Raw genomic sequence first — 12,313 nt, 5'->3', positions numbered from 1 at the left:
ATACTGACTGTTAAGAAAAATCTGAATTACTAACACTGCATACTATCATTGTCTTGTGACAGGAAGATTTAATGGAAACAGACCTAGATATAGAGGAAGTTCTCCAACCACAGCCCAGGGAACTGTCTGGAGAAAGTCTGCTTACCACGGAGTACCTGGGGGTAAGAGCAAGACACACACACTCACTACACTCCTCGCTATGCACAAGTTAAATAAACATGTTGTTTGCTTAGCAGACACAAACAGCTCACAAGAAGGCTGCAATAAGCAATTGTTAGGTGTTGGTGCATGTGTGTACTACACAGTTCCAGCTAGTTCAGAATGCAGCAGCTAGTGGAAACGATACCTGGAATAGGGGGAACTGTTAATGTGTGCGGCCATGTGTCACGCGACAGAGACAATAACCCCTTATGAATTGCAAGATTTTACATCATTGTGATACTTAATGCTAGATGGCTAGAGGAAGGACACAAGCAGGTCTTCACATTTAGGAAGCTGTTCCAATAATGAGTGTCTAAACACATACAAGCACAGATGGCAACTCCCCTAATCTGGAGATGTATGATTGTTGTCATCATCATGCTGCACTTACACTGAATTAGTAACTGAACCTCTGACCCCTCATAGAACTTCTGATTGACGTTTTGTAATTACTCATCACATGCTAACACCATATCACCAGTTTGACGATGATCTCTAGATTGGTCATGTACGTGGGGCACTGGACATGGGACAAGCTCTGGCAGACAGTACGTGTTGGACACACATAGAGAGCTTGGACTGTGGACACGTTCCGACCGGGCTTTATTTGTTGCATAACATCATCGCTACAATATGTCTCTCTGTTGTTTAGGAATGGCAAGTTCCCAATTTAACACAGATATATAACATTTATTGTAATGTGTGTGTGTGTGTGTGTGTGTGTGTGTGTGTGTGTGTGTGTGTGTGTGTGTGTGTGTGTGTGTGTGTGTGTGTGTGTGTGTAGATTATGACCAACATGGCAAAAGTGAAAAGGAAGTCGAACCCTCTGCCGCAACCAAGTGTCAATGAACCCCTACAACGGCCAGTCACCCCAAGTTCTCATCGTAACGTGGTGTAAGTTAAATAAACACACAGATAATGTCAGACAGTTTAAATTGCAGTTCCTCCTAATCAGACATGCTAATTCATGGTGTATGTGAGTGTCAGTGTCAGGTAACAGGAAGTGTGCATGATACTGTAAGGTTTAGGGTACTTTAGTTGTACATTGTACACTAGGCTAGATAAATTCATATGATGTCTGGCCTCTATTTATTCATATGATGTCTGGCCTCTATCTTAAAGTGGATCATTTTACAAAGCTTGTAGTCTAACCTGTAGGTCATTTTGACAATTATTGCGCTGCCACAATGATAAGGAAGTTCCTACATTTATAAAAACTAGTGCAGTAGGTCAAAGCAAGAATGGGTTCAAATACATTTTGCCATTAATCATTGCAAAGCCTGTAAGGGAATGAGTCAGCAGGATGAGATTGGACCTGGAGATGATATGTACTGAAAGGCAGATAATTGTCATAAAAAACTATAAGCCAGATAGCAGGGATTAAAGAAAGAGTTATTTTAGAGTAATGGATATGACAGCTATGAGGGAGCGGTGTACTACACATGACCTGGCCCCAGTGATAAGGGAGCACCGACTCCCAGCAAATAATTGATACACAGGAAGGATTCACAACTTCTAACTGGAACCAATGGTAATGATAATCTTTATTTATGTAGCACGTTTGAATATAAAGTTAGAGTGTTGTACAACTTTAAAGAAGTAGCCCTTATGAAGGTAAGAAAAAAAACATCTTGATGCAAGTTCTTACAAAACCTGAGCTGTATTGTTTGTGTCATGTGTAGGGATTACCGATCCGGCAGTCAGGGGGATGAACGTAGCCGGGACAGGGAATACCCTCTGAGCAGACAGAAGAGCGACGAAGGAAGCCTGCCTCCTTCTCGATACAACTCCCGACCTCCAACACGCTCTGGCAGTCGCCCCAGCACTGCTGACTCCCTACGTCACAGTATCGGTGGGTGGATAAAAAAAATACATTTGATAGCACATAGCAGTAGAATCTCAAAAAAAGTTCAACATTACGTCTTTGACCATGTCAGAATGCTGTTCTGAAGTCTGTTCGTCAGATGTATGCAGTCAGATTACTCATACTTAATACACTTTGTGCATACTGAAAATCAGCTGCATATTTGTGGGAACATTTAATTTCCCTTCCACCAGCTGCTCTTTATTTGGTTTATGTGGATTTATTTGATGTGATGCCCAGTGTCCACTAGGCAACGAAGCTCCTGTGACTTCCTCAGAAAGCATAAGGGATAAAGACTCAGCAAAGCGGGCACCAAATGGCTAAACCAAATGACCTATTTTGACTTTCCACAAAACATCAGCGTGACATCAGGTTGTGCTCATGTGTTCCATAGTGACCATAATGTGTAACAGTACTGTTGCATTGTTTTATTTAAGTTTTGAGTTTAAATTTGAAAGGCAGATAGGTTGATATAATTCAAAAGGTAGTGGGATGAAGGTCTAATATGTCCTTCCTCTCTGTCACAAACACTCAGACTCAGAGTGTGGCCGGTTGTCCCAGGAGTCCGAGTTGGAGGGTCCATATGAAGGGCGAACCAGAAAAGGACGTTCCCAGGAGGAGCACAATGGACACTCTGCCAGGTAAACTGCACACACACACACACACACACACACACACACACACACACACACACACGTACATGTACTCAAGTACATCAAGGGAAGTATGTAAGCAATATTACACAAAGGGTTTGATTTAACGTCATTATTGGCACAACAGTGATACGGCCGTAAACATCACTGAATTGCCAATGATATGATGTTAAATCAAACCCTCGAGTGTAATATTGTGATTATACAACAACGGTTACCAACAAGATAAAGGTTATAATCAAACTTTATATTGTGGAGCAATTCGCTCTCAAATTTAAAAAAAGCAACAGAGACGATTTCTAGTCCCTCCCTTTTTAGTCAGCCAGCTAACGTTAGCTTTGTAGAGATTGTGGGATTTCCTAACGCAAATATATACACCAAACTGCTTTGCCAAGATATCGGCTGAAAAAAATATTTTTTCCAAGGATAGATTTAGATACTATACGTCTGCTAACTTCAAACAACACAGACATTTTCCTGTTCCTGTTTAGCCTGAGTCAGCCAGTCAACTTAAGCTAACGTTAGCTTTGTAGAGATCGTGGGATTTCCCAAACTGAATAACTACCAAACATATAAACACAAAACTGCTTTGCTAGCTCAATCTTGTTGTAACTAAGATATCTGCTAAAAAAATATTTTTTCCCCCCACAGATTTAGCTCCTGTACATCCGAGAAATGTAGCAGCTATTATTAATATAGCACCGAGTCAAAGGCACAGCCGCAGATCCAAACATTTCCAGTGGAAGTTAACTTCAGAGCTTCAGAGTTTAATCCGATGAATCACTTTATATACATTAGTTGGAGAGCTTTTGTGTGTTCTACTGTGGTTTCTGATTTACATGAATACAAATGTTTCAAAAACAGTTTTTTAATTCAACTCTGTAATGTTGCCATAGAAATGGCGGAGTAATATTTTTAAGTGATGCTGATCAAATGGCTCTGGGTGTGTGTTGTGTGTGTTCATGTTCATGTACTGTATGTTGCTGTGATTACATGTCTGAAACATTGAGAGATCTTCAACTTGAAAATGTATTATCATATGCATTAGAAACAGTGCATTTCAGTTCAATGAACAGTTTGTGCTCTGGCTACCTCCTGATGGCACACAACGCAAGATATAAAACACATTTATGGAAGTTACTCTTGCCGCAGCATGCTTTAAAGGGCATTGCAAATGGAATGAGAATCTGCTGACACAGTAGTACTGTGGCAAAGAGGGGCATCGTCACTTCTGAGGAGGAGAGAAAGCCTATCGTGACCGCAGGCTGGTTCAGTTGCTGAAAGAAGGTGGATGACAGGTTACGGTACAGTGGCCATAGATACCGCCCCTCCTGAAAGGGGCCTGTTGTAATTGCAAATGTTCAGTTCACTCCTCAACAGAAGTGAGAAGGCAAGCCTATAGCTGGTTAGAGGGTGAGACCTGTGTGAAATCAATCTGAGTCATTGCTATGCAACGCCATATCTCTCTGTTACTGTATGGGTGTCTTTTTCTCAGTCAGAACCACTGAATTCAGTCAGGGTAAGAAGTGGGTTATGAAAATAACAGAAGAGATGGATAAAAGATAAAGTACAACATAAGAAAGAGGAGGATGTATGGATCATGTATAAGGAAGTGAAAATTAGAGATCTATTAAGAAAAACAAACATAACAGACTTATGTGTCTGACTTCAAAAGAAGCACAACAATAGAAAGAACACATTTGGTAGCAACTACCATGGAAGAGTGCCAGAGTGAGGTTGTTGGGGAATTATGCAAATTAAAATAAATGGTGCAAGTCAGCTGATGTTCCAGTGAATCCCTGAAATGCGTGTCAGTGCATTTGTGTGTCTGTGGAGAGAGTTGGCAATTGTTGCGCCACACCGATCGGTGACTCAGCACCGCCAAGCTGGTCTGTGAGACTGTGACATGCGTTTAAACGAGCAGTTCCCACAAAGAGACTCATTCAATCAAACCTCCCCTGCTTCTCCTCTCCTTCAAATCCCAGAGGAACTTGACTCCTGAATCCCGCCAAGAGTAATGAGTCCCAGGAAACCGCTTCGGTTATCCCTCCTCCCATCCCCCCAAAAATGTAAAACACCTCTACAATACGAACTTCAGTAGCCTCATTTCACCCCAGTTTGGGAACAAGACTTTTATATTAAAGAGATTTTAGGACACAGTCATTGATACTTAGGTGAATAGAAACTTAGCAACACAGCAATTTGGCAAATACCAAAAGAGAAGATGGATATGTATCCTTTTGCTTTGAGGTTAATGAATTCCCCCCCTTTGTTTTTATTTTAGCAACGCTCTGCTTCAAACTCATTCAAGGTAACACCTGGGGGGCCGGCCAGGCTTTTTCCATTCAGACATCAAAGTTAAAGACTGAAGGCTTGACACCTTGTTTCTCCTCGCGTTGCTGACTTTGTGGCTATTTATGCAATGTCCATGCACATTTCAGTTCCCTGTTCCACAGGGCTGAGCATTCAAGATTATAGAACCTTTAAAACATGCAGTTATACCAGATGATATCAGGCATGTTGGATGCCAATGTGACTACTGTGAACTGAAACAAGAATGAGCTGACTGAAACCTATCCATCTATTATGGTATGGGATTGCGCCACAGGATGTAGGTCATTTGGCACCTGCCTGATGAGGACATGAGCAGAGTTTTGGGCCTTCACTGTGTTACTGTAGGCAGAAGAGTAATGCATGCATCCTGCTTCTCAGACTTGCACAGACATGATTTAACACAGACACATTTTGTGGTTTGTGGCTGCAAAATATTGTCATTTTCATAAAAGGATGCAACTATGAAGTGTAAATACATCGGAGTATTAGAGCATGTATAGAACAGAAAGTAAAAATATGCAGGGAGGATGTCATTAATGGTGATTCACATTTTGAACACCGTATGATATTGTATACCGTATGTGTTTTATAGTATAAAAACCTGCAACTAGAAATCACAAAAAAAATATTATATAGAGTTACATATATATATATATATATATATATATATATATATATGAATAAACTCTGCACCTCAACAGTCTGCATGGTATGGATGACCCTAATGATAGCTGTCCCCATTGGATATGTCGGAAGTATCAATAAAGAAGTCTGGCAAGCCATCACCAGAAGTGGAGGCTATCGACTGAAACAAGTGAAATGGATGCTATTAAGTGTCGAGAGCAAGAGGCTTGTGCAAGGTTGATGCTGTACCCAGGAAAGCCATGATTTCTGTGCTATGAAACCTTCTGTGAAATGAGATCTGTTTGTGGCTGTAGTGTCTCATGACTACTGAGCAGCTCATCAGATAAAAGGATGACCTCTCTGAATGATCTTTCTAACCGTAAGCAAGTAAGAAATAAGAATAGCTGTAATAAAAAGTAACTATAAAATAATCAATATACAAGGCTGGCTTGGTCAATGTAGCCTTAAAATGGTAAATTGTGTAGATGTTCTGTACCCAGTTTAGCTGTTAACTTGTCTTATTTTGTCTTGTGTTTTATTTTTTAGCTTTTTCATAAGCCAATATTGTTTGATTGTCTGCTTTTGCAGCACCATTTTTGTATCATGGTGTTTGTGCTGATTAGTGATTTAGTGGGACTTATTTTTGTTTAATATAATTTATTCTTTCTTCTCTTTTCCCTGTCATCAGTGGTGATTATGTCCCTGCATTTACAAGCCAGCCCAAGATTCCCCGTACACCTGATGCAACAGTTAGCCAGGACACCAGTGCTCACCGGGCTCGAGGCCCAGCTTTGGCACCCCAGTTCTCCCAGTCGGAGCCACAGCCAAGTAACCGACCAGGCTCCGCCAGCTCAACAGGAGGAGGGGGACGACAAAGTGGAAGTAAGCATGTACCCACCAGCCATTGCTGGCAAATTTTGGTTCACGCTGGTTGCTTTATCTACCCTACCAGCTACTTTGGAAGATAACCAGCTATGTAACTGTTTATGTCAGTCTTTTTTTCATTTTCCAGCACGAAACTTTGAACATGTCCAGGTGTGGGTAATATGGATAACATCTTGCATAACAGAATACGAAATTTAATATTTTATGCTAATATTGTAATATAATAAATATGGAAATGTCACTGGCAAACTAACCACAGAAAATAACCACAAATAATGTGGTTACTTTTTCTTAAATCCTGGACATTAAACAACCGTCAAATCAAGGTACTTAATCTCACAGATACAAGAGAGGCCTCTAAATGCAATATTACCATTAAGCAGTCATGGTCATTGATTTGTAGCATTGCCCGCAATTACCTAATACAACTATAGGTAAGGCATAGCTACCTCAGTAGAAATGGTATAGTACAATCTCTCCTGGTTGACAAATCATATCACCCAATCGTAATCACCTGAAACAAAATGTGGACATGGAACAATAGCAAATGCCCTGTGGTGTAGTTCACAGTTAGGAGGTACTGTTATCTGCCTGTACAACTCTTCCTGCTCCTTACATACAGGTTTTACCAGAACTGTCGACTCTTGTTGTTCTAAAAACAAAAGAAGACTTACAATAACAGACAAAAAGTGGGATTAACTTTAAAATGACAAATCGTGCTCCAGTTTCCCTTGAGCTCACATCTTAATAAATAAATAAGCTTAGATTTTGGACTTCTCAGCCAGCTTTGAACATAATGTTTTAAATCTGTAGAGCCCTACTTGTCTTTTTGACTTTCTCCTTTACAGTCTTAAAAAAGGAGAACCATGAGTCAGGAGAGTATGATTGTATGCTTTTGAGGGTTATATTCATCTGAAGTTGTATAGCAATCAAGTCCTAGTGTGAAAATTATATTTTTATTGGCAGTATATGGCTGTTAAAATAAAAAAAAATGAAAGTAGTCCATTAGTTTTTTCAGCCCATCCCTACCATAGCCACTTATGCATTTGAGGCAACTTCACAGAACTTGAGTCACTGCAGGGAAGATGGCCTGACCAGTTGCTCTGGTGCTCTTAGTTGTTGGTGATATCATCTCTCCATGCCCTCATGCGTCTTAACTGCATTTGATAAGCAAGTAACTCTGGCTCTTACGCCTGGTGTCCTTACCATAAAGCCTGTAATAGGGCCTAATGGTTAGTCCAAGCCACCACATCTTCCTGTGTGTGTGTTGTACTTATGAGGTCTGGCAAGTGTCAGACATCTATCGACTCATAAGGAAATCACCTAATCATAGTTCCGCTTTAAGGGCAATAAGCAGGCGCACATGACGTGGCAAGCAAAAGACACTTTTACTGTGAGCATCTTTAGCTTTTATTGGTATATATTGATTTTATTTGCACACGCATAACACTGCATAACATCTAAATAATGAAAAAACACAATGTATCAGGAGAAGTCAAGAAGCCACAGGCTTACACAACGGACCTACCCTCAACTTAAGGACAAAAAACAAACAATAATGAAAAAGAAAGAAATATGAAAAAAGAAAGAAAATAAAGCTAAGCTAACATCATTTTGAAAAATACAATAAAAATAAATGACAGCAAGAAATACGCAAAATGAGCAGAAAACTGACCAATCAGACAACAATCCAATAATAACAAAGAAATGCACAAAGAACAGTACGGGGTAAAGTACTGGCCACGTTTTGGTTTGTAAAAAGGAAGGTGAAGATCATCAACCTGTCTAGTAATCTATGAATGAATTTGGGAATTCAATTTAAAAGAAGTGGCTAAGCGATGATGGTAAAGAAAAAGGCAAGAATATATATTTGTATATAAATGCACATACAGTCAGGTCCATAAATATTGGGACATCGACACAATTCTAATCTTTTTTGGGCTCTATACACCACCACAATGGAGTTGAAATGAAATGAACAAGATGTGCTTTAACTGCAGACTTTCAGCTTTAATTTGAGGGTATTTACATCCAAATCAGGTGAACGGTGTAGGAATTACAACAGTTTGTATATGTGCCTCCCACTTTTTAAGGGACCAAAAGTAATGGGACAATTGGCTGCTCAGCTGTTCCATGGCCAGGTGTGTGTTATTCCGTCATTATCCCATTTACAAGGAGCAGATAAAAGGTCCAGAGTTCATTTCAAGTGTGCTATTTGCATTTGGAATATGTTGCTGTCAACTCTCAATATGAGATCCAAAGAGCTGTCACTATCAGTGAAGCAAGCCATCATTAGGCTGAAAAAATCTAAACAAACCCATCAGAGAGATAGCAAAAACATTAGTTGTGGCCAAATCAACTGTTTGGAACATTCTTAAAAAGAAAGAACGCACCGGTGAGCTCAGCAACACCAAAAGACCCGGAAGACCACGGAAAACAACTGTGGTGGATGACCGAAGAATACTTTCCTGGTGAAGAAAACACCCTTCACAACAGTTGGCCAGATCAAGAACACTCTCCAGGAGGTAGGTGTATGTGTGTCAAAGTCAACAATCAAGAGAAGACTTCACCAGAGTGAATACAGAGGGTTCACTACAAGATGTAAACCATTGGTGAGCCTCAAAAACAGGAAGGCCGGATTAGAGTTTGCCAAACAACATCTAAAAAAGCCTTTACATTTCTGGAACAACATCCTATGGACAGATGAGACAAAGATCAACTTGTACCAGAGTGATGGGAAGAGAAGAGTATGGAGAAGGGAAAGGAACTGCTCATGATCCAAAGCATACCACCTCATCAGTGAAGTATGGTGGTGGTAGTGTCATGGCGTGGGCATGTATGGCTGCCAATGGAACTGGTTCTCTTGTATTTATTGATGATGTGACTGCTGACAAAAGCAGCAGGATGAATTCTGAAGTGTTTCGGGCAATATTATCTGCTCATATTCAGCCAAATGCTTCAGAACTCATTGGACGGCGCTTCACAGTGCAGATGCACAATGACCCGAAGCATACTGCGAAAGCAACCAAAGAGTTTTTTTAAGGGAAAGAAGTGGAATGTTACGCAATGGCCAAGTCAATCACCTGACCTGAATCCGATTGAGCATGCATTTCACTTGCTGAAGACAAAACTGAAGGGAAAATGCCCCCAAGAACAAGCAGGAACTGAAGACAGTTGCAGTAGAGGCCTGGCAGAGCATCACCAGGGATGAAACCCAGCGTCTGGTGATGTCTATGCGTTCCAGACTTCAGGCTGTAATTGAATGCAAAGGATTTGCAACCAAGTATTAAAAAGTGAAAGTTTGATTTATGATTGTTAATCTGTCCCATTACTTTTGGTCCCTTAAAAAGTGGGAGGCACATATACAAACTGTTGTAATTCCTACACCGTTCACCTGATTTGGATGTAAATACCCTCAAATTAAAGCTGAAAGTCTGCAGTTAAAGCACATCTTGTTCATTTCATTTCAACTCCATTGTGGTGGTGTATAGAGCCAAAAAAGATTAGAATTGTGTCGATGTCCCAATATTTATGGACCTGACTGTATCTGATGAATATTTATGTCATATACTTAAAGATTGTTCAGTTTCCTGAACAATGGAACAGAGGTCTTGTTAGAGTTTGAGAAAAAAAAAAAAACGTTTTTGCAGCAAATAAAGTTAAGAATGGATGGGTATGTATTTGCCCAAACAAAATTACCATAAATCAAATAGAGATAAATCATGAACTAATATAAAGTTAATAAACAATTATGACATTTCACAGTTTTGGTACGAATGTAATTGTTTTTTTCCAATTTAATTTCTCATCAACTAAAATGCCTGAGAAACGAGTATGTTCCCTTTCTTGAGCGGCTATGTTTTTCATTTATTTCTACTTGAATGCAGCTTCTGCTGACTCGGGCTTTATAATACCTAATGTTTGCTGCTTGGTGGAGTCTGGCTACAGAGACACCAACCACACGTTGAGACAGGATCCCCTTTAGATCCATATTTGGTAAATACTTCCTTGACTGACAACTTGGCTAAGGAAAGATAGAGGAGGCATTTTTGTAGCTGACCACCCACTCAGCCAGTGCAAACAAAGAGCCGCCGCTGCCTCGCCATGTTGAGAGGATGGGGAAAAAAAACTGTATTATCCTACCAAAGTCATTTCAACAAGGCTGACTTCACGTGATGACAGATCCCCGTTATGTCGCGGTGCAGCTAGAGAAAGTGTCGGAAGTGCAGCTGTACCTCTTAAGACACTGAATGATAAATGTAATGAGGAAATCAGATCCTCACAAATAGGTGGGAAAGAATATAACAAAACCCAAATCCTTACCTTTCCAAAAGTAGGTAGTCGGCTTTTAAGTTATATCAAGATGATAACAAATCTTAACATGTCAGGAGGGAATCTCCTTTCATTTTCTTTTTATTGATGTTTAAGTTCAAATATGGCTGTCCTCTACCTTCTCTTTTTTTTCAAACCCCACATCCCTTCCTCTTCTCTCTCCTCCATCAGGCAGCCAGTCAAAGAGGAGGTGAAGAGGGAGCTGTCACCATGGAGTAGCACTATCTCCCCGGGAGCATCGGGCTTCCTGTAACATCATCCGCCCAGGTTGTGATCAGGTTCAGGGCAACAGAGATGGTCGAGGCTCAGCAGCAGCAGGAGAAGGGGCTTGAACAATGTGAAGGATTGTGGCCCTCCATTTTTTTCTCCCCCTACCCTCTTCGGCTTCAGCACAGACTTCTTCTGTAACATAATACAGACAATAACCACAACCCCACAGCCATCCAACTCTGTGCACCTTGTAGCGTTAGTTGGCCCTGACTTTCTCATTGAGGTGATAGTTGGCACACCTAAATATGTGTGACATCCTCCATCCATGACAAAGTTATTGTGGAACAAGATGCGGGTGTTCTAACCCGGAAGTATACCGAGTGCTCCGAGTTGGGGCAGTTCAAGAGAACGTATTTGATCACCTTTCTGGTTTTCGACACATCATTAGGGATAAACAGAGTCCCATAAACACAGCTTTTTGATACATCCTAAACAAGCGCAGAGCGCTTAAGTCTGAATACGAGCTGACATGTTCAGACTTCAGCACAGCATGGTTTTACCTGGTTTTAACTACATATAAATGGGGGATTAATGGTACACTAATGGTTTGGAAAACCAAACATGATTAGACAGAGACATAAATGTTTGATAATCTTTCTGTGATTATCACAAAGTGTAATTAATTTAATATGAGCCCTGGCAAGGACATGTTTTGTCTTTGAAATGATTGTACAGATATTTAAAGAAAGAGTGAAAGCTCCTTTGCTCAAGTTCTCATCTTGATTCTACAAATCTATAATCTTCTGAATTTACCTACGTACTGTATATATTGATTTCTGACTGTGGTGGAATATATCCCTCCTCATAAATAAATAACTCATTTACTTCAGATATAAAACATGATATCAGAGTAGCTGCCTTTGTTTAACTTATGCTCCAGGAAATGTTTATAAGAAAGACACAGGTCTTGACATGAGTTGTCAGTGCATGTTTCTTTAAAAAGATTTAGAAGTGCTTATTGCTATTAACATACACTACCATCCATACAACATCTGACAGAAAATACTTGAATTTGTGTGAGCATCTTAAATTCACCATCGTTTGCATTGTTTTCCAGGTGTGGTGATGTACAGTATATTTATGTTCTATGTTGTTAGAAATGAATTTTGATATTGTTGTAAGACATTTAAAATAAATGTGTGACATGTCA

At 40.1% G+C, this 12,313-nt stretch overlaps 1 protein-coding gene across 3 annotated transcripts in view; it reads left to right on the top strand.

The window, feature by feature from the left end:
* armc9 (armadillo repeat containing 9) overlaps positions 1-12,313 on the top strand; it is a 27,330-nt gene extending 15,017 nt beyond the window's left edge. For 2 of the 3 annotated variants that reach the window (XM_078258777.1, XM_078258776.1), the window contains 6 exons: positions 63-161; positions 986-1,095; positions 1,884-2,053; positions 2,601-2,706; positions 6,365-6,558; positions 11,065-12,313. In XM_078258777.1, coding sequence (XP_078114903.1) covers positions 63-161; positions 986-1,095; positions 1,884-2,053; positions 2,601-2,706; positions 6,365-6,558; positions 11,065-11,087 — 702 coding nt within the window. In that variant the 3' untranslated portion in view covers positions 11,088-12,313. Of the gene's footprint in view, positions 1-62; positions 162-985; positions 1,096-1,883; positions 2,054-2,600; positions 2,707-3,369; positions 5,677-6,364; positions 6,559-11,064 lie in introns of those variants that run through there. The other variant, XM_078258778.1, reaches the window with a different exon arrangement.

Source organism: Sander vitreus, chromosome 9, assembly GCF_031162955.1.
Source record: "Sander vitreus isolate 19-12246 chromosome 9, sanVit1, whole genome shotgun sequence".
NCBI classification, from domain to species: Eukaryota; Metazoa; Chordata; class Actinopteri; order Perciformes; family Percidae; genus Sander; species Sander vitreus.
Note: the sequence above shows the minus strand (reverse complement) of the source record. Positions and strands in the feature narration are given on the sequence as shown.